Source organism: Cloeon dipterum, chromosome 4 (genome assembly GCF_949628265.1).
Source record: "Cloeon dipterum chromosome 4, ieCloDipt1.1, whole genome shotgun sequence".
Classification (NCBI taxonomy): Eukaryota; Metazoa; Arthropoda; class Insecta; order Ephemeroptera; family Baetidae; genus Cloeon; species Cloeon dipterum.
In genome coordinates, this window is record NC_088789.1 from 25,019,281 (window position 1) to 25,041,512 (window position 22,232).

At 37.6% G+C, this 22,232-nt stretch overlaps 4 protein-coding genes across 5 annotated transcripts in view; 3 read left to right on the plus strand and 1 right to left on the minus strand.

Moving 5' to 3' along the window:
* Positions 1–22,232, plus strand: part of Vps35 (Vacuolar protein sorting 35) — a 197,252-nt gene that overhangs the window by 107,638 nt on the left and 67,382 nt on the right. The window lies entirely within an intron of this gene.
* Positions 2,956–4,644, plus strand: LOC135942781 (collagen alpha-1(III) chain-like). Its single transcript, XM_065489087.1, has 2 exons — positions 2,956–3,039; positions 3,690–4,644. Exons 1-2 carry the CDS (start codon positions 3,025–3,027, stop codon positions 4,545–4,547), a joined length of 873 nt encoding a protein of 290 aa, XP_065345159.1. The 5' UTR covers positions 2,956–3,024; the 3' UTR covers positions 4,548–4,644.
* On the plus strand, positions 18,182–20,682 carry twf (twinfilin actin binding protein). The gene is made up of 7 exons (XM_065491173.1): positions 18,182–18,276; positions 18,453–18,530; positions 18,587–18,698; positions 18,855–19,255; positions 19,847–19,990; positions 20,050–20,171; positions 20,376–20,682. Exons 1-7 carry the CDS (start codon positions 18,252–18,254, stop codon positions 20,529–20,531), a joined length of 1,038 nt encoding a protein of 345 aa, XP_065347245.1. The 5' UTR covers positions 18,182–18,251; the 3' UTR covers positions 20,532–20,682.
* Positions 20,669–22,190, minus strand: 140up (RPII140-upstream gene protein). The gene is made up of 6 exons (XM_065491174.1): positions 21,948–22,190; positions 21,719–21,884; positions 21,570–21,658; positions 21,382–21,515; positions 20,876–20,990; positions 20,669–20,821 (listed from the first exon to the last, which is right to left on the minus strand). The coding sequence occupies exons 1-6, from the start codon at positions 22,094–22,096 to the stop codon at positions 20,740–20,742; spliced, it is 735 nt and encodes a 244-aa protein (XP_065347246.1). The 5' UTR covers positions 22,097–22,190; the 3' UTR covers positions 20,669–20,739.

Here is a 22,232-nt window from a genome sequence, read left to right on the forward strand (position 1 = left end):
CTGGTTTAGCTTTCGAGAAATTTGACTCGGTGTAAATCTGAAAATTCAACTAATTTAATTACTGGACATTTTGATAAAATTAAATTTATGAATCGGGCCAGTGCCCCTAACACGGAAATATGTTTGAAGGAAAATTAGATTATTTCAACTTTGCTTTCCGTCAAAATGATTTAATTCGAACGCTCAGCAGCTTTAATTAATCAGGCGTAAACTGCAAATTATTCAAATGAATTTTCCCGCAACCAACCAATATGTGATTTTGAGTGGAACGAATCCTGGAATCATTCGCGGTGCATATAAAATTTTAATCAAACTCCAACCTGCAGTTGGCACTGGCGGCCACGGGCTAGCTGATTATCGCCATCATATTTAATCAAAGGAACAAAAGCGACTCGCTTCGCAGCTCTCGAACGTTTATACGTGGCGTGAATTTCGCAATTTGGTGCCGATTGACTTGGCTGGCTGAATGCACACGCCGCCGTTTCTGCTCACCGGCTAAATCCAATTCACGTGCCACCAGAGTTGAATGCTGCACATTTCCTGCAGGGCGTGTGGACGTGCATTCAGGCTCTCCTTTTTATATTTTTTTTTTATTTTCCACTTGGCACGAATGGGAATTGGGGGCGAATAGTATTTCTGAAATGCCGCGTGAAAATTTAATAGAGCTGCGCACCGCCGCGGCCTCGTTTCCTAATTGGAAAGAGCTTTTTTCCGCATTTTTGTGAAAGCAGGAGAATAATAAGAGCAAGGAATAGTTGCATGCAGGTGCACATCATGCAATTCGCTCTTCAAACAGGCAGGAATAAACGGCGTGTGTGTTGTATTGGATAAAAAGCGGATTTGCGAAAGGCACTTCTGAGAGTTATGCAAGCGGCGCTGGAGCCGTTGTTGCATGAATCCTACATGATGTTGCCAGCTCTGCATATGACAGCAGCTTTTATTTATTTACACCTCTCGCTCCTTTCGTGCCTTTGTTGCCATATAGACCTGAAGCTTGCCTGCTATTATTTGTAATGTGCACACATGTACATCAATTTTATGTCACTGCTTCGAATAATGTATTTTTATTGTACTTCTTTAGAAATTTATGAACATATATATTATATTTATTTTATCTCCCAACATTTCAGTCGAAGGATTCTTTTTACTTGTGACTTATTTACTTCGGCAAGTCACTGAAAAATTACTGCAATTTTTATTTAAAAACTGGGAATCTTATCATATTTAACGATTTAAACTAATTAAATTATTAATCCCACTCGATGGACTGCTGTATTTTAAATTAATTGATTCAATTAATGACGGCTCTACAAACATATCTTGATGATTTAATTTAGCACATTTCAAATTCAATTGAATCCTTTAAAAAAATCCTCAGCCTATAAAAATTTAAGTAAGATTGCCATTTTAATATCAGCAGCAGGGAAATTTGCCACATAATTTACGCACAGTGTTGGTTAGATTGTGATAAGAGGAATTGGAATCAAGCAGAAAAACATGGACCAGTAGAAAGAACCGAAAGTACTCCAAGAATTTTATTTTCGTCAGTGTCACTCGATTCCTGAGGGTCGAATTAGGTTGGGCAGCGAACTCAGTCTGTTAAAAAAATCGATATGAACGAGCCGAAAATCGATGGAAACGTGAAAACCATCAATTTATCTGGTTTTTGGTCTGATGAAATGAGTCAGAAGAACGCCGGCAATCAATCAATTCTCTAATAGGCTGTTTGACGTAGCGATAAACTTTTTCGAAATATTACGAACAAAAATAGAAAATCATTTTGCTACTCAATTGAAGTAGAAGTTTTTTTTTACCAATTGGTAATTGGACATTGATATCTTAAACTCTCGGGATATTTTAAATAATTTTGGCTTGAAATGGAATTTTCTGCATTCACTGCAAGCTTAATTCAAATTCTAGAAAACAATTTTAAGCTGGTTAGAGAAAATATGGGTGAATTTCATTGATACAGTTGATTTTACAACATATTTTGGCTTATGTAGTTGAATTTTTAGATATAAGAGGGCAATTTGATCACAATTAAGGGAGATGAAAATTGCGGGTTGTCTTTCATCACTCGTTTTCTCTTTTCGTTTGCAATCAGAGATGAGTGTTGGAGGACTTTTTCAATCATTACAGATTTAAAATCATCTGCAGCAATAATACTTTGCATGGTAAGAATTTTGTTTTGGAGGTAAAGCACTGCTGATCCGAGACCTACGTGGCCGAAACAACTGCCGCACAGTACGAGAGCATGTGATATGAATTTTCTTCACAATTTTCTCGACTTTTTCGACTTTCCATTCCACATTAGTTGCCTATGTGGGATTTGGGAGTATATTAGCCATTGTAAAATCAATTTACTAATTTAATTCACCTTAAGTATGGATTTTTTTTTCAAAATAAGTGATTGAAAGTGAGATTTTATATTTTTGAACTAAATATTAAATTCAAATTTGAAAACACGTCTATGCGATCTAAAATTTCGGACTGACAGGAAAGTAAGCCTAGCTACGATGTCGACACAAAGCCATGATGTAGTTGCATCCGCTTTTTCGTTTTTTGTCACACGCTCTCCCAGCCCCAGCACCAACACGTGAAAATCAGCCACATGTTACTATACAAATCTTTTTCAAAAAACATTAAATATGCACCCTTATAGGTATGAAAACAGCAAACCCCTTAAATGAATCAATTTCTAAATTTGGAAATATTTAATACCGAGAAATATCCAAATATGGTTGAGAGAGATGAGGCAAGTAACTATTAAATATAAAAAAGTCCGCCTGACCCCACAAGACGAAGAATTTAACAAGTGTTTCTGGCAGACGTGAGAACCTTCGATCCACTTGGTCCCTTTCAAATTCAGGTCATCGAATGCAGCATGTTGCTGGCGATTTTGGTGCGGATGTAAAGAGCGTGACTGACGGCAGCATCCGCTTTCCACGCGCTAGACCAACGAGAACTAGTGAACATCAGCGGGTCAGATGCAAGTGGAACACACACACGGGCACAAGAACAACCATGGGAATAATCAAGGTATAGCTTTCGGTAATATCCATGCAGCCCATGCGATATATTTTTCGAAGAAAGAGAGGAATTATAATTTTAACCAAATAAGAGTATGCTATAAGGTTTTACCAGCAATTTCCTGGCCAATATCATATCACTTTTTGGGGGTTAGCAATTATTTGACCTTGATATAAAAAGCTTTAATGTCATGTTTATTTTGTCCTCTGTAAAATACATTTCCAATTCGCAGCACGATTTTGCCAGAAAATTCAATTTGCTAGTGGTTTTTATATGAATTACTTAAAAAATATTTGTATGAGATGTGTCCATCTATCGAAAGTAATATAATTCATACATGGATGTAAACTATTTGTAAATCTGTATTACATTTTGGTAAATAAATTTTTTTAAATTGTAAGTTTAATTAATTTAGTCCCTAGAAAAATCAAGAATTAAACCTACAATGCATTTCGAATTATTTTTCTGACATCAGAAGCGATTTAGACAGTTTTTGGTTTCAAAAACGAATGTTCATCAGGCTCAGAAGTTTAAAAACTGCGTGATTCAACTCAGACGAACGGAAAAAATAATTTGATCGTCTTAAATTTCCGACCAAACTTACGCACAGAAAAATATTGAAATAAGACCTGTTAATACGAGATGTATATTTTCCTCAGGTGACCGTTCTGTGCGTATTGCTTGCGAGCGGCCTCGTGCACGGTCAAGATTATCCTGAAGATTCACCTGCTGACGTAGCTTCCCCTAATGAAGGTACTGAAGGCGAAGATCCTGCCGCAGGGGGTGGTGGTGGTGTTGCATCTTCTCCAGGAGGCAATGCACCTGGTGATCCTGAAACCGGGGGACCCGGTCCGGTGTTAGGATCAGCGCCAGCACAACAACCACCTGCAAAAGGTGGGAATTCAAACCCTGCTGTACCGCAAGGTCCCAGCAGTAACAACAACTTGCCACCGGCCAATAAGCAGAGTAATAAACCAGGAAAGAATCAGGGTGGAGGCGGAGGCAAAAATAATAATAAGCAGCCAGGAAAAAATTCGAAAAATCAGCATCCACCGGCAAACAAAAAGAATAAAGCGAATCAAAAAGTCAGCCCCGTGCAGAAAGCGTCCAAGAATAATGCTGGCAAGCACGGAGGGAATATTCAGAGCAATGGTGTGAAAAATAAAAAGACGGCCGCACAGAAGAAGTTCAAAAAGCAGGTCAACAAAAAGAACAACAATAAAAACGGACACCCTGTACAGCCAGGGGCAAATAATCCAGCCAAACCAGTCGACTCTTCAAAGTCTAAAAATCCCGGAACTGCTGGTGCTGGATCTGCTGGAGGTGCTGCTTCTCCTGGAGGTGCTGGACCTCCTGGAGGTGCTAAATCTCCTGATTCTTCTGGAGCTAGTGGTCCTGCTGGAGCTGGAGAACCTCCTGCGGCCTCTGACCCGGCCAGTGATCCGAATGGGGAGAGTCCACCTGCTCAAGATCCAGCAGCAGCAGGAGGAGCAGCAAGCGGAGACTATAATGCCTAATACTAATGACCAAATTTTGTCTGCAGAGAAGATCAAAGATCAAAAGAAACGTTTTTGAAATTCTCTGTTAATTTCAAATAAAATATATTGGCACGCGTTCTTTTGTGTTTTCTTATACTTTTATGTATAGCATAGTTCGTCAGGAACGATAATTCTGAAAAAGAAAATGGGAGAAACTACTTGAGAGCTTTAACGTCAAACCTATTATCGGGATTTTTTGCTGAAAGAGTGAATTTAACAATGAAATTAATTAAAATTAAACATAAACCAGCAAATTTTCGGAGGAAAATTGTCAAAATCTGGATTTCGGTTTGTGCTTGGTTCCTTTGAGTTTGTTTTATAAAAGTAATAAATTTATAACTTTTTGAAACTTGGATATAAAATAAATTGTTGTTCAATATCCAGGTATCGTCAATTCAAAGACAGCAAAAGTTAACAAAAAGACTTTCCAGTGTCTTTTTTACCGGGACTTATTACGTCCGATTTAAAATTAATTAAAAATTAAAGCCACTTTTCTACGGTTGGAAATTCATGAAAATGTGCCCATTTCGCGGTAACTCTTAAATTTGGCTTTTCTCTCACGCCTCAAACACGCTAAAAACAATTGAATTTGAGTATTGTATAGCAAAACTGGAAAAAAATATATTTTCCTTTTCGTGAAATACTCTCTAAAAGTTAGAAAAGAGCAAAAAATATCCTAAGTTGTAATTAAAAAATCAGATTCGAAGTTTACGTGCTAATCTCCCTTTTGAAATTTGCCTCATAATACACCACCGTTGGATGTATAGGAATTAAAATCAGGCAAAAGAACGTAACATTTTTGGAGAGAATCAGAAAAATCAGAACTTTAACTGCTACTTTTGGTCCAGATTTTGTAATTGCACATGGTAGAGATGTTCCTAAATTAAAAAAAATGACGCAATATGAACCATAAGATCCATGTACCAATTAGAAATATTAATTAATTGAGTGGCGTTATTTTTTAACTGTTGTTGTTTGCCACAAAATTCCAAAATTTCTTTAATATGGAAAAATAGGACAGTTAAAACTGCAATCTCTGTAAAGGAATAATATGAAATCATTGTTTCACAAGATCTTGAATCAATGAGACTCTTGAATGAGTACTTGAAGGAGCGAAAGGTCTAAAAACTAACCATTTACTTTTATTTCATAGATTTTTTGTGATGCTTTTGATTAACTTATATTTTATTCAAAAAAAAAATTAAATTTACAAAGAATAATTGCACGATTTGGAGTTGAAAAGAATCATTTGTACTGAAAACAGATTTTCGAGCCATCGGAAAAGCTTTCAACTGGCGGCTGGTGTTCGCGTTCGCATAAATAACAAAACAGGACACAAATTACGAAGGTCTCTGGTTGGGCCGCGATTGGCACGATCGTGGAGCGTGTGTTGCCGTCAGCAGCATCCGCTTTACACAATTCCAGCACGCGCCGGGCTGCCGTGAATACGTGAAAATCAGCAGGCCATTGTTGCCGCCGCCGCGCTGTGAGTGGCGCCGCACAGACACGCGAAACGCAAGCAAGAAAGAGAGCATGGGGCGACGATTCACGGTATATACCTTCTTCTTTTTGCTCTTAACTATAAGGATAAGCTGCGAGCGAGGTGAAGGGCGCTGCGTTTGTGCGCTCGCGAGCATTGTTTCGCGAAATACCGCCATTGTGGAGCTGCGTTTTGTTTGTGCCTTTCAAATGCGGTTCTCCAGGGAGTTTTAAGCAGTTTCCCAGAGTATTGCTCGCGTTTCAAAGAAGATAATGTTTCGTTCGTGTCTCTCGAGAAACTTTTGGCACGAAACTTCCGATGATTATGAGCCCCGTGAGATCTGCGGTTCCATTCGAATTTTTGTTGCAAACCTGCGCTGATGAAATAATGGATTCAAATAATTAAAATTTTCAATTCATTTCGTTGCATTCAACTAAAGCCCTCGACTGTCATGATTGCGATATTTTATTTCCTGCTAATTGTTTCGTATTTTTTTAGAATTCAGACAAACCTCACCATTTTGATATTAATTGCAGCAACTTTAATTTTTTTCTTCATTTAAATGATTGGAAATTTCAACACTACTTGCTCTCTTTTTTATTTAACTTACTTCACAACTGAAAATGCGTGTAGTAATTATTATATTTATATGATATGTGGTTGAGGTTCAACATCCTATTTGGGCTGAAACAGCAGCCTCCCTCTTTAAGAATTTGTTGATTTTTATCTAATTTCTATTCAGATATAAATTTAAAAATTAAATAGCTATTAATGGCATTTCGAGCTAGTTTATTAAAAGCTTGCTTGCATTTCATCAATGCCAATAAGTGCATCTCCGATTTAAATCACATAAATCTATAATAGAAAACCGGGTTTCAGGTTGTCCTTGAGGCTAAGTGGTGGCGAGAAATCATTTTTTATTTATAAACATATTGATTTAATTATGTATCCCTGAAAATGTGGTGAAACCAGCAACACATAGCGGGGCAAACCAGAAAAATGCGGTTTGCAAATCCTGATTTATATGTATTTTGCGTATACAAATATTTTCACAGAACAATAAACAAGGCTTAACTACAAGAAGAGTTTAATTTTGGAAATTAAGATCTCTTTTTTTTATGAAATGTATTTTATTGTATTTGACTAGAGCAAGAATAAATAAGGTACATCAATTCAAGATAGTTGCACCATCCTTGTATGTTATAAAAATTATTTTAAGAAGATTCTTTCCACGCGTTTTGATGAAGATTATCCTGGTGTCAAAACTCATAAATTTGGAAATTTAAGAAATCATAAAATTTTGCTTCTATGGAAAGGATTCACTGATAGTTTATTTTTTTGCAGCAACTGATTGAGAGTATAACAGTCAGCTTAAATAACAATTCTTTGCTTTTGAATATGTGGCTCGCTGGTTGATCCCAAACTTTCTTAATTAAACTTTTTTTAAAATGACCTGAAAATATTCATTTTTGTACACTACGACACATTAGTGTTATATATAATTTTTATGAGTAAATTGAAAACATTGACATGCTAATTTAAACCGGGGTAACATCCTCCAATTTTGCTAACCATGCAGTGAACATCCTATTTTTCCCCAAGGTCGATCTGTTTGTTTCCAAATGAAATATAAAAATTTGAAATTTAATTTTAATCAATCTCTTGAGAGCTGAAGTAAGACTATATTTTTCACAGGTGATCTTGCTGTTCCTACTAGTTGCAAACAGCATTGTCCACGGCCAAGATTATTATGACGAAGCACCTGCTGATGGAGGTGCTCCTCCAGCTGACACACCTGCAGGAGGAGGAGACGATGGAGGCTACGACGAGGAACCTGCACCTGCACCTGCACCCGCACCTTCACCTGCTCCTCCTGCCGGAAGTCCACAGAAACCAGTAGCGTCACCTCCCAAAGGTACTGGCACCGGGACCGGGGATAAAAACGCTGCCAAGCCGCCAAACAACAAGAATACCAATAACAAACCGAAACCGGGAAATAATAATGGAGGCGGCGCAGCGAAGAAGAAACCGGGCAACAAAAATGCGAAGAAGCAAGTGCCAGCCAAGCAATCCACCAACAGGAACGTCAACCCCGTGCAGCAGGCGCTCAAGAATCTGATCAACAGGCAGAATCCGCAGAGAGCAGTGGTGAAGAAACAGAATGCGATTAAAACCAAAAAGCAGCAGCAAGCTAACAAGAAGAAGCAACAGCAGCAGCAGAAGCCCATGCCTTTCCCGACCAGACCTAAGGGGTTGACAACAACAACCAAACCTGGCAATAACGGTGCAGGAGCTGGAGGTGCGGGAGCCGGTGGGGCGGGAGCAGGTGGTGATGCCGGCGGCGATTATGCAGGCGGTGATACCGGTGGTGATGCTGCTGCTGGCGGGGGCGAGGGCGACTATTACAACTGACCAACTGACCAACAGACGCGAATTATGTGAAACGGCAGCCACATCATAATAAATAATTGGAACCTCTGAAAGCTTCAACTGTTTAAATAAATTTGGAATTGGAAATACATATCTACGTACCCACCAAGATTTAATTTTATAACCCGTATTTTAGTTTGCATTCTTTGAGACTGCTTTGCCAAAAGTATCAGTGGCATGAGAACAATTCAAGGGCAATACTGCAGAACATGTCAAAAAATAGCAACCAAACCGAAAATAATTAGACTGGGCAATCGATTAAAAATCATTTCTGCCTGAAATAATCCACAAAATAAAAATACCTAGTCATCAACCATGACTTAAGGCCATTACGGGCTATTTTCTGAAAATTTTAGCGAGTTTTTCAACACTTTCAAACATTAAAATTGCCACCAAAAAATTTAAAACTTCAAAAAATCCTATGACACGTGTGAACCTGAGAGCAAGATGTTCACAATCATTTCTGATGAATTCTGCTTTGAAATTTGAATTACGAATTTTTTGCTAATGCTAATTATTGTGACCATATGATCATGATTTCACGCAAAACATGCGTGTGATAATTTTTAAAATTCTCGTAAATGTCTATTCATTGAGTGAAATACTTTTGTGGATATACAACTTTATTTTTTCAAACAACATTGAAAGCTCTGATTATTGTGTTTTTTTTCTAACAAATCTGAAACAATTGAAGTCTTTGACAAACAGTCGATCGTATGAATATTTTGCAAAGCACTAATTATTTTCGATATCGTGTAAAAGGGACACGTTTTAATTAACAACATCAGGAAACAAGGCACACACAGGGGTATATTATAGCGAATTGAATTGCGTGCGTGCATCAAAGGCGAGGAGACGGTGCGGTAGTCGACTCTCAATAATTAAATCGGCTGAGCGTGACGGCTGAATGACGGGCGCGTGATTTTCGCTGAGATCGTAAAATTCGCAGCGATATTGATATTGGGTTAGCAGATGACGGGGCGGCTGCAGTGCGCGTTTTGCGACGGAGTAAAGCAAGTGTTATAAAACGCGCGCGCGAGAGAGCAAAGCGGATTTGCAGAGGATCAGCGCAGACGAGGTGTGATTAAGTGGATTGTCACACGCGCCGCGCCGCTCTCCCAGCACCAGCCGCGGATCACACTCGCAATGGGAATTTAATTTCAAGATAAATGCTGAACAATCTTTCATACCGCTCACAGTCGGGAGTGCTAGCTGCCCTTGCTCGTTATTTCGGTTATTATTCAAATGGAAACTGCTCGCTTGCCGCGTTTCCATATACACTAACGAGCTAACCACCGGCACCACCGTCAGTTAATTGGCATGGTATTCTTTCAAAATGGGTAGGAGATAAAAAAAATTTGAAAAATCATTGCTATTTTTACTTACAAAATTAGAAAAGTGGCAAAAAAATATTCTAAGATCTCCTTTTAAAGAGGAATGATATTGCAAAAGCCTGGAAAATGTTTGTGCCAATGCATAAACTCATCCCTTTGGGATTCAGTTCAAGCCTAAATTGACCTGAGAAGCACTGTAATTTTTTGAGAAAATTGGCTGGAAAGTTAGCGTGCTTTTCAAATGGGAATGGCTGTCTCCTTACTTGAAATCCGACTTAATTTCAAAACCAATAGTTTCCCCAATCAGTGGCATACACCGTTGGACAGATCTCGACGAGAGGAATCGAAATATGCCAAGAAAATATGTTCAAGCACTGTAAATTTTGGAGAAAATCGGCAAAATTTGAGTTTTAATTGTAAGAAGGTCCTTTTTTACTGTTGCAAATTGTTGAACAAATTGTTTATGGCATCCAACAATTTCAATAATTTTTAATTGTTGCCCTGTATCATTCCACTTTTACTTAATTGCTTTTTGAACTATAATTGCAACAATTGCAAAGTGCACAATAGGCACTTTTAGCACTCTTCAACCGTCACTGACCGACCCACCCCCATAGGGCAGAGAATTATTGCCAGTTTACGACTAACGAACCAGGAAGGGACCGAAGATTGCACGCACGTAGCTCACCATAAAGCGCGCCACGCTGTGGCGGCCACCATAAAATTTTGCGTGCTTTATTAAACGATGAGCACTGCAATGTCTCCTTAATTGAAATCGTGATTAATTTTGCAAGGAGTGAAATTTACCTCAAAATTCGAACACCGTTGGAGAAATCACTCACAGAAAGAGGAATTAAATCAAGAAAAAAATCATAGCCCTCTAATTTGTCGAGAAATTCGGCAAAATCGGAAAATTATCTGTCAATTATTGGTCCTTATTTTATTTTTGCACATTTTACACGCGAATTTGTGCAAAATTCTACAAACTATCATCAAGGGAAATAAAACCGCTTGTTTCTTTACCAGTTAAAACAAAAAATTGAATTAATTATCGATTTTCACGAGTTAACTGTTAAAAAACTTATTAATATTTGGAAAATTTTGGAAATGGTACCACTAGAAAAGGGTGCAGCTCGTGAAAATGTTAAAACGGGGGCGTGGGTTCCCTGGAAAATTAAAAAAGAAAGCGTTGCTCGTCATATTGTAAAGCGCGGTAAATAGTAAAATTTGGCATTTTCCGAGATTTTCAGGTAGAATTCTGATTTTATTATCAATGGTTTTCATGGAAATATTCGTAAATAAAATAGATTTTTAAAATGCTAAAAAATAATTTGTGCTCATCATCATCAGCGGTTCCAGAAAATATCAATTTTCTTTTGGAGCAAGACAAATTAAAAATAAAAATCTAGATTCTTCTATCGTACACCATTCAAATAATATATATTTTGACATTAAAAAAAAATCATATAGTAATTTTTAACCATCAAATTCAGCCAGAAATAGAAAAGGAAACCTTAATTTGGTTTAAATAAATTTACATTTCCGAACAATCCGTCTCTAAATGAAGAGGATCAAAAGCAGTGCGGTTCTCATTTCGGTCGGTAAAGGCGTTTCTAGAACATGTGTCAGTGGCTTTCAATAGCATGCTCCGGGCACGTTTGCAAAGGAATCGTAAAATAAATAAAACGGCCGCAAATGGCGACTCCCTGTCGCCTGCCAACTGTGGCTCTCAGCTATGCTATGGTAATTGACGACGCCATTCGATACCGTCGTGAATGTAAATCAGGAATGGGAGAAACACTCGCCCATTTATCTGGAATTGACATAGTAAAATAAATCACTTCTAAAATAGGATTTAATTCTAGATCGAAAAATTAAAATGAATTAAATATGTGTATTTTACACAGTAAAATAAACTCAGCATTGATAAAAATGCTTTCAAATTATTATTTAGTTATTTTAATTTTATATTTTTGTAATATATTTCAGTTTCATAGAAGAAAATGGTTCGATTTGTGAGAATTTAATGAAAACATCGTTAAAACACGGTAGGATTTATATTATACAATTCTAGCGAGTTCCAAATAAAATAACAAATAATTCATTTAATTAATTTGAAGCTAGTGGCGCATAGTGGAATATTAATATCAACCGAGAGTTTAATTTACAATATCAAACATGAAAAATATAGAGCTCTTCTTGATAAAATGGGAAATGGATTTGATTTTATGTAATAAAAAAATATCTTCTTTTCATTCTCGATTATCTTCATTCACCTGTTTTAAATTTGGTAATTTTCCCTTCGAAAATGCCTGTTGATCATCCTGCTTGTAGAATTAAATTTGATATCGATTTTCTAAACAGGTAGGAAATAAAAACCGCAACGATTCTTGTCTGATCGGTCGCTTGAGCTAAGTGAATTTGATACTTATGCGCTGATGGCATCATGACCAGAGCCCTTGTTGAACAAGCAAATTGGATGGGCGATGCGAGGAGGAGAAGGGCCCTCGACTTCGAAATAAGGAGAGACCGCACAATCTGCAAACATTGTGCGTGTTTTCAGATTCAATTGGCCCTCCAAGCATCGCAATCCGCAACTTTCGTCCAACTAATTTCGGAATATATCCACCCTGGCTTCTTTTAAATTAGTTTAGCGTCCTTTATAAATAAATACACTAAATCTGGCCTGAATGAAACAAATAAAAATCTCTCAGAAAATCCATTAGCCTGCTGTCAATATCGATTCAAAATCAAGGGACTGTAATGCAAGGTTCTGCTTGATATTTAAATTTGGACTAGCCTGTTTATATTTTATTTATTTTATTTTATATCACTCAGTCGGTGAAAAAACCAAAATTAAAATTGTTAAAAGTGCAGTTCATGATCTCCAATATTTGAAGAAATTATGAAAATGAGCAAAATTTTAAATTTTTATATTGAGGTTTTCTCACTGAAATGCAGTTTAACAAACAATTCATTTTTAACTTATGATTTCGCATCAAATTAAATGCAATTATTGATCTTCAGTTGTTTAAAGTGGAATAATACTGGGCAACAATTGAAAATTATTTGAATTGTTGGATGCCATAAACAATTGATCGATTAGCAATTTGTTCAACAATTTGTAACAATAAAAAAGGACCTTCCTACAGTAAAAATTCAAATTTTGCCAATTTTCTCCAAAATGTACATTGCTTGAACATATTTTCTTGGCATATTCCGATTCCTCTCGTCGAGATTTGTGCAACGGTGTACGCCACTTATTGGGGAAACTCTTGGTTTTGAAATTAAATCGGATTTCAAGTAAGGAGACAGCCATTACCATTTGAAAAGCACGGTAACTTTCCAGCCAATTTTCTCAAAAAATTACAGTGCTTCTTAGGTCAATTTAGGCTTTAACTGAATCCCAAGGGATGAATTTATGCATTGGCAGCAAGCATTTTCCAGGCTTTTGCAGTATCATTCCTCTTTCAGTATCGAGTATCAATTACCATCATTCAGTGAGAAAAACCTATCCTCATGCCGTCGACGTCGGACTAGTTTATTCAGCAGTAAAAAGGATATCAATTAGATTAAAAGTTGATACGGTAGCGATTACAACAGTGAACAAGAGTGAATGTGCACGTTCCATGCGGATGAAAAGTTTTTATTTAATCCTGCCTTTCTAGTTGAACTTCATATCCCCAACGAATTATAAAAAGAAAGGTTTTTTGCGCAAAAGCAGCAAGCCAGTCAGCAAATTAAAAGACTGCTCGCGTATCAATCCCACTTGACACATTATCTCTGCGATATTTTTGCCGGGAAACGACTTAATTGGACACTCACCCTCTTCATAGCGCCTGACAAGGGCGCGTTTTCCTCCCGACGGCGCAAAAATAGATTGAACTCACTCTTCAGCTCAATGGTGGCTTACATTGCGCGCTTCAGAGATGAAAAGTGCGTAACGACATATAAAACGCCGCTCCCATAGAGAATTTCGTTTCAGTCAAGTGGCTTTGAATCGGATTAAAAGGCAGCGAAAATTGACCGTGCCTCAGGCGTGAAAATAGCAGTGCTCAAGTGCGGCTCGCAAAAATGTTTAACTGGTGAGGTTGCGAAAAGGTCAGCGTCGAGTGTGACTCGGTAAATGCAACGAAGCTTTTTGTTGCAAAAACCGAAAAGCGGTGCCAAACTCTGGAAATTGGTGCCAATGTTTTTTCAATCCGTTGTGCCAAACTGCAGCTCAACTTCCAAGTCAGATGCCAAAAATATTTTTCACTTTTAAAATGTAAATTGTGAACTAACTGGCGTAAAATTCGAAATTCAGTGAGATATTGGTCCTAGATTTTCATTTAAAGCGAAATTAATTGCCGTTTTTTAATATTTCTTTTAAAATCTGGTACGAAATAATTTAAAGTCTTTGCAGTTTTTCGTTGTTCCGCCATTTACAAAACAAACAAAAATACAATAAAAATTTTCCCAAGATAGTACATAGAGAAATTGTTTGTTCTCAGGTTTTTGTCGAAATGTCAAGACCGGAACCAAGTCCACGTCAGCGGGAGCCAGATGTGCGATAAAATTGGTTCGCACTGCGCAGATCAAAGATGGCATCTGAATGTGGGAAACAAAAAGCTCTCTTTCGAGTGTCAAGAGTTTTTTTACGATCCAAAAGACACAATTAGTACAAGTAATGCAAATATGTCACAATATTGACGAAAACTTGGTTCTTTTGGCGAATTTTCACGTGGCCGTTTTTTGCGCCATGCTCCACCGGACGCCATATCTGCGCGTCGCACGAATCTGGACCCCGATGGTCCACGTATTAAAAAATATGGAAAAAACTTCTTGAAACAAATATTGTGAGTTGTTCACATGTTTACATTTCTAAACTGAAAAATTGTTACGAAAAAAACCAAGTGCGATTTTTTTTCTCTTTTGATAATGAATTGAACCCTTTTTCAATCTTATACCTGAACTTGAATTTGGCTCTTTTTAATTTTTTGCATTATCACCTAAACGAACAAGACCAAGAGTTATTTCATGTTGCGAAGATATGCAAACAAAAAAATTGGCAAGAATTTCGTACAAAATGGAAACGAGAACAAGTCTGTTTAGTTTACAAAAAGTCTGTTTGGTTCTAAAAACTCCAAAACAATACTTACCATCGCATGTGAACAAACTGTTTTGACTGAAAAACTGATCAAAAATATAATTTTATTATAAAGAAATTCCCTAACAAAAATATGCACTTAAGGCCAGAACACTTAGCCTATTTAAATAGTTTTAAACGAGTTTTAATATGGTTCAGTTGTGTAATTCGTACTTATTGGTCGGTCCCGCAACGATTGGAAGCTCAGGAAAAGTATTTGAACACTCCTTAATGAAATAACCCCGTAGATCTTACCCCTGACAGAGCCAAATGTACCCTTTCCTTTTAGCCGATGGTCTTAAATTCCAACCCATTTCCACCGACAAACCCTTAAAAGAGTCAATTTTGCCACTGTGGCATGGCACTTTGTGAAGGAGAATTCCGAGAATTCCCCACCCCCAACCCCCTCTTGTCGCGTCACACAACTAAAAGCGACGAGAAAGATGCATATCTTGTCTGTTATTTTTATATTCAACGTCTGTTTTATGCAGGCGAATAAAATTTTAGTGCCGCGCACGAGAAGCAGGAAAATAAATTAACGCGCGCGTCTCGCGAAACAATATATAATATACTTCAGCAAAGGGAGGCAATTTATCACGTTTTCGCTGCTCGTGGCGTGGCAGCGCGCGCGACTCTCTCGTCGCGAGCGCGCCAATGATCAGAGAGCGAGCGAGAGAGAGGCGCCTGCTTTTCGTGTACCTGCAGATGTATTATTAAAAGCTCATGGCGTCATGATGAACGCCAGAGTGGCCGTAAAACATTGTTCAAAATGAGCAGCTCCGCGAATTTTATAGTTGCAGCGAGCGCGCGTGTGTAAAAAAGCAATAAAATCTTTTCAACGTGAAGTGAGCCGGCAGCCGATGAGATAGACTCTCCCGCTTTGACTACGCATCGTGTATTTTACGATGCTCACCGCTTGAATATCTCATTTTGCAGTGCATTCATGTGCTCGCACGAGTAATTTTTGCATACTAGCCACGCGCCCACACACAACCAATCAATATTTTAATGAATCTGGCCGTAAAACGGGAAAATTACATTTACACACGGCCGCTTTTAGAGGATAACAACTGTAGGGCTGTGGAATTTCAACTATTGTTCTCTTATAGCTGGTTTTTTATTGTTAAATACTTGGTTTTAGACGATTTACAAGCTGATTTTTACAGTTTTTAGTTGTTTTCGGCACTATTCACATGTGTTTGAGCCATAAAATGTGGAATTTGTTCTGAACAACCTTTTCTTTCGGTGTTTATAAAAATTGTTGGCCACAGAACGAGGTTTTTATAGAAATTTCTGCAGAGAAAAAGTTTGAAAAATCCTATTTAATTTTTTAAAAATACCCTTAAATATTAAATTTTAAAGTTTGCGTGATAATCTGAGCATTGTCTCCATATTGAAAATAAGGATTAATTAAACCAGAAGAGAACTTCAGCTCTTAATTCGCAACCCGTTTGATAAATCGCGACCTGAGGAATCAAAATCATGCGAAAAAATCAGTTACAACCGTTTAATTTTTAATTTAACTTGGAAAAATCAGAAATTTTACTGTTTCTTGGTCTCGATTTCATTCCTGCACATTTTAGAGACACACTGTTGCTAAATTCCACAAACAATTGACTCAATGGACCATTTTTCTATAGCTAGCAAGGCAATGTCTTTTAATTTATGGCTTTGAAAATTTAAAATTAATTATTTCTTCCGGTTAGTCACCGAAATATCAACACGAAAGAAGTATTTTCCAAATTACTTTATATACCCTAAGAAGTGATTTTAAAATAATATTCCATTATGAACAGTTTAAAATCAATTATCTCTCCGTTATTTTTAGTCTTCTTAACCTTTGTTAAATCTTCGAGAGTGTGACTGTAAGACATTCGACTATTTTTACTGAGTTTAAAATCGTGACGGGACGACCATGAGCCCAAATCATGCGATTTTAAACTATTTTTAAGCTTCATATCGTCTGAAATAAATAATATAGTTTAAATCGAACAAAAAAAGGAATAAGTTCAGTTTTTGTACACATGGAAAGATTTTGTCAAAATTTTAATTTTTCAATTCACCATTTGCATAAACCCTAAGTGTTCGTTCAAAGCCGCCAACAGATGGCGCCACCGTAGACTTTCGATTTTAAGGCACTTCCGCTGCGATTTTAGACTCAATCTAGCTACTGTGCATTCTTCAATTAATTTGCTAATTTTTGACGTGCTGAAAACCAAAATCGGTTCAACCAATCGCCGTAGAATCGTGAAAAACTATTTTTTTAAATAAAAAAATCTTTTCCAACGTTTCTACGGCGAATGGCTGAACCGATTTTGGTTTTCAGCACGTCAAAAATTATCAAATTAATTAAAAAAAGCAAAATAGCTAGATTGAGTCTGGTACAAATATTTTAAAATTAAATAGATACATAATTATATGTATTAGAAAAATATTAAGCATTTTTTCATGTAATTTATTTTCTTGGGAATGAAAAGGGGAAATAAAATGCTTGAGCTGCATTGTCTTTTTTTAAATATCAATTTTTAACGGGTTAAATACCTTTGACTTCAGAAAAAGAACCAAACAATTTGGAGGATCGCGAGAATTGACGATTTCAATTGGCTTAAAATGCATTCTCATGCTCCTGCAATGATTGGAAGCTCACTCATTGTCAGTCGATCGTCTATGTAAATCTAATAGCCCTGCACATTGCACAATCAATATTTTAATGAAGCGGGGGACGTAAAGCGTAAAGGGAGAATTACATTTGCACACGGCCGCTTTTACCCGTGGATGACAATAAAATTCAACGCCTGGCGTGACATTAGTATGCAACCGGCATGACACTTGTGGCGAGCGAAATGCCTACACAGGCTTTCGGATCGTGACTGCTCATTCTCTCGACAAACCCCATTCAAGGACTATTAAAACAAAAGTCTCTGGCGGCCCGGTTAAATCGATACAGCGCCGGCACTGGCTGAACAGGAAAAACGCTTCAAACTTCGAGGTAAATTCCGTGTTTGACTTTCTGTGTCTAATTCGCTGAGCCAATCTTTTTGGCAAGGAGCAAAATGCCGCAAAAGGTGTCAGCACTCGTCGCTAGAGGTGTGAACAGCGCCGATTGGCGCTTGACACCTGCCTTTTCTACGGATCGGCCAATCACGTGCCTCTTGGCACCGCGGAGGCTTCGACGAGGACTTTTCTCTCGTGCACCAGCTGGCGGCAGAGGGGCGGGGCAGGAAGTCGAGATAACAAATCGACATAAAGGCTTGTGGACCGAGTTTTCTCCCTTTGTCCGTTAATTAGGGAAGGAATCACGTTAATGAACCATGTCTCATCAAACTGGAATCAAAGGTGAAATTTTTAAACTTTAATTCATTCATTTCGAGGAAAATTCGGAATTTTGACGTGAGATTTGCATGAAGCCAATGTGGATGTGGAGGCGTTGTTTATATTTTTCTTTTTGACGGGCTTCTCAATAAAAGCACGAGCTTTGATGATTTTATGTCATATTATTTTCTCTTTCACAGCTAATAACGATTTGAAGCAGTTTTTCGGAAAATGCCGCGATGGAAAGGTTAGGATTTTCAAAGTCTCGATAGAAAATGGTAGGTCGTTTTTAACACTGATATTATCTGCTAATATTTATCGAATAAATTTGCAGAAGAGCTTGTGTTGGCTGATCACAAAAAGAGTAGAGGCACCTGGGAGCAGGATTATGACTCAAGTGTGTTGCCACTCGTCAAGGAACAGCAGCCATGCTACTTGCTCTACAGGTAAAAACTCGAATAATTGTTACCTAAACAAACTTAATTGCTTTGAAATAGTGTTTATATTTCTTTCCTATCTAATTATAATTTAAACAACTGTCTTGGTTTATTCTATTAGTAAATTATTATTTGAACAATAATTATTCTTTTCATTTTCTGCAGACTGGATACAAAGACAGGGTCAAACTATGACTGGGTCATGATCAGCTGGTCGCCGGAGGACTCGCCGGTGAGGCAAAAGATGCTGTACGCGTCAACGAAAGCGACCCTGAAGCTCGAGTTTGGTGGCAGTCAGATCACCGAAGAGCTGTTCAGCACGTGCAAGGAGGACGTGTCGCTGCAGGGCTTCAAAAACCACAGGATCAGCAGCAAAGCTCCAGCACCCCTTACGTTTAGGGAGGAGGAGTTGGCTGAGTTGAAGAAGTACGAGGGCACGTCCACGGAGGGCGTCAACGCTCGACAGCAGACCTTGCAGTCGGTCGCCTTTCCTGTCTCGGACGGCGCAAAAAAGGCCATTCTGCTACTCGCTGAGGGGAAATACAACTACCTTAGACTAAGAATCGGTAATATTTTTATAAATTATATTTAAAATATATTTTGAGATATCAAGGGTATGCTGAAGATATTGGTGTAAATTCTAAAAATAATTCAGAAGACAAATTCGTCTTGAACTTGAATAATAAAATTTTAACTGTCAAAAAATTGATATTTTCAGGAACAATCCGATTTTTAAAGATTTATTAAGAAATACCAAGTTAACGTTGCTCAATCCTATCCTAAAACATTAGTCAACAGTAGTTAGTAAGTGGTTTTAAAATAAAATACAACCACTCTTGTTAGCTTTATGACCGTTATACTTTTTTGCGGTTTTGCCAGCGCCGTCGCTTCTATTTGAGTCTTAATTTGGTCATTTCGCCGCATCGACGGAAACTTGCCAAAAGGACTGACGCAAAGCGCCCGTCTGGAGGCCTTATTTTTAACATACATTAATAAAAAGTAACCTATGAAATATTAAGCTTTTCTTTTCCCTTCGTTTCTATTTTATTATTTTTTAAATTTTTAATTGAAACGATGGTTCCATTTTTATAAAACAGAATTAAATTAATTTTGACGACAGTCCAGCTCAAATTTTGATGCAATTTTTATTGCTTCAGATCTCGAAAAGGAAGAGATTCACCTGGATGACACAAATACATTGTCCGTTGCTCAGCTTCCGAATCAAGTTCCGACCGACGCCGCCAGGTACCACATTTTCAACTTCAAGCACACCCACGAAGGCGACTACATGGAAAGCAATGGTATTTTTACAAACCAAGAAAGATACAAACCGGAATATTTATAATTTTGTTCATTGCAGTGTTCATTTACTCCATGCCTGGATATAATTGTTCGATCAAGGAGAGAATGCTATACTCAAGCTGCAAAGCTCCGTTGCTTGATGTCATTGAAAACCATTTCGGAGTGGCTATAGCTAAGAAGGTACTTAAAATTAAAATTAATTAATTCTTCTTTGCAAATATACCGTTTTATAGAATTTAGACCATTTTTTCTACAGAAAATAATATTAAGTTTAAAATAATTGGGCAAAAAACAAAAATATTCAATATTTAAAAAATTTCAATGCAACAATCCGGCCTATGGTTTAATTAATTGATCAAACTATGATTACAATTCATTTTCCAGCTTGAAATCGATAGTGGTGACGAGCTGACACAAGAATTTCTGCAGGACGAGCTTCACCCGAAGAAGAACCTGCACCGGCCAAAGTTTGACAAGCCTAAAGGTCCTCCTAATCGCGGCGCCAAGCGCATCACGAAGCCAGTCCAGGCAGACCAGTGATTAAACAAGCGTCGTTTTTTACTTTTTTATTTAAAATTTTTAAGTATTTAAATTTTACGCCCCTGTGGTTGTTCTAGAAATCTTGCCTAGAAATATTTATACGTGTCGCAATTAATGAAGGTATTAAAAAAACGCTATTATTGTTGATAAATTTTATATCAATTATTATTCCTTATATTCCTCTGCTCAGTCACAACTAATTTTTCCGCTAGGGTGAAAAGTTCTTTGCAAGTTCGCCTTTCAAACGGTCGGTTGCTCCAGAGTCCATCTTGATTTTTTCCCGCTTTTTCCTAGATTGACAAGATCAGTGTTGATTTGGGGAATAATAGACAGATAATACTCACTCTTCCTCTCTTAATTTCCACTGGTGCTGATAGTATCTTACGTGATCTAGATCAGTGCCAGTAAAATAACAGACAACAGACGAGCAAGCTCCTGCCATTGTCCCTAAAACACCGCCTGGAAAAAATTTCAATCAGTTAGGAAAAATATAGTATTTTATTTAAATAAAGGAGCTTTTATTTAACTCAAAATAATTTATGTGATTTGGGAGGCTCATAGGTTAACATGAAATGGTTAAGTAATTTAATGGCTCAAATTTCTGCTAGAATAACCAGAAACAAAAAGAAATTGAAGAACAATGAATTCGTCCTGGTCCCGGTAAAATTGCGCAACTTTCAACAACCAAACGCGAATTTCCTTGTTGCAAGAAAAGGTCAACAATCAATTCGACAATGAAAATTTGGGTGTTTGTTGAACGTTGCGCAATTTTGCCGGGACCAGGACGAATTGTAAGATTAGAAAATTATTTTTACACATAATAAACATATGTATACTAGGCTCAAGTTACCTAAAATGCAGCCTACAGTAATGCCTCTCAGACCCAGATTGACTTTGTACAGCGCTCCAGCTGCACAGCCGCCAAGCGTGTGCTCGATAATGCCGAATTTTCCTCGATAGACTGCCGCCGTTGTCGCAACAGCCCTAATATCAAAAAATATTATCAAGTGTCACCAATATATTAAAATAAATCCTTACTGGTACATGCCGCAAAAGGCAGCTGTTCTCCAGCCCCACATAATTCCACCCTTGTACATTCCTTTCACGATGGCATCCTGGATACTTCTCTAAAAATAGAAGGCAACGAATAATTTTTATATTTATTAGTGAATAATATATTCTCATACTTGAGCTGCTACGTTATCAACGAAGGCCGTGGCCTTGTTATTTTCCATCCAAAAAATGTAGGCAGCCCTAGAGTGAATAAATCCTCCAACAACGGCACCACCGAAGAAACTAGCGAGCGACAAATCGATGATTGAGGTAAGTTCAGGGCTGTAGTTTCCGAATTCACTGTTTAAAACGTCCATTAAATAATTTCGTTATTTCTTTATTTCAAAGAATTCCAAAGCTTACTCAACACTATACATGGTGTACAATCGTTCTTTCGGGGTGAGTGAGCCTCTCTCTTTCACGTACGATTCCAGCTGGTTTTTCAGAGTCTTTGATTCCGCAGGAGCATCCGCATCGTCCCTCGGCGCAAGGAATCGTTCAAACCAACTCATTTTTTTAATATTATTTCTTTTCCAACCCTCTAAAAGAAAATCTGAGTGGTGTAAAACCCTGCTGCAGCCGGCAGGTTATAGACTCGTGTTGTTTTCGTTCGGACTGCCACACCCCCTTTTTACGATCATGCGCGTT

What these genes read in the sequence shown, in the direction of transcription:
- 140up (XM_065491174.1), bottom strand. Translation starts at nt 22,096, where the DNA reads ATGAGTTGGTTTGAACGATTCCTTGCGCCGAGGGACGATGCGGATGCT. An exon ending in TACACCATGTATAGTGTTGA is followed by an intron (nt 21,885 to 21,947) that starts GTAAGCTTTGGA and finishes CGTTTTAAACAG; the next exon opens with TGAATTCGGAAACTACAGCC. An exon ending in TTGATAACGTAGCAGCTCAA is followed by an intron (nt 21,659 to 21,718) that starts GTATGAGAATAT and finishes TTCTATTTTTAG; the next exon opens with AGAAGTATCCAGGATGCCAT.
- twf (XM_065491173.1), top strand. Translation starts at nt 18,252, where the DNA reads ATGTCTCATCAAACTGGAATCAAAG. An exon ending in CAAAGTCTCGATAGAAAATG is followed by an intron (nt 18,531 to 18,586) that starts GTAGGTCGTTTT and finishes ATAAATTTGCAG; the next exon opens with AAGAGCTTGTGTTGGCTGAT. An exon ending in GAGTGGCTATAGCTAAGAAG is followed by an intron (nt 20,172 to 20,375) that starts GTACTTAAAATT and finishes TTCATTTTCCAG; the next exon opens with CTTGAAATCGATAGTGGTGA.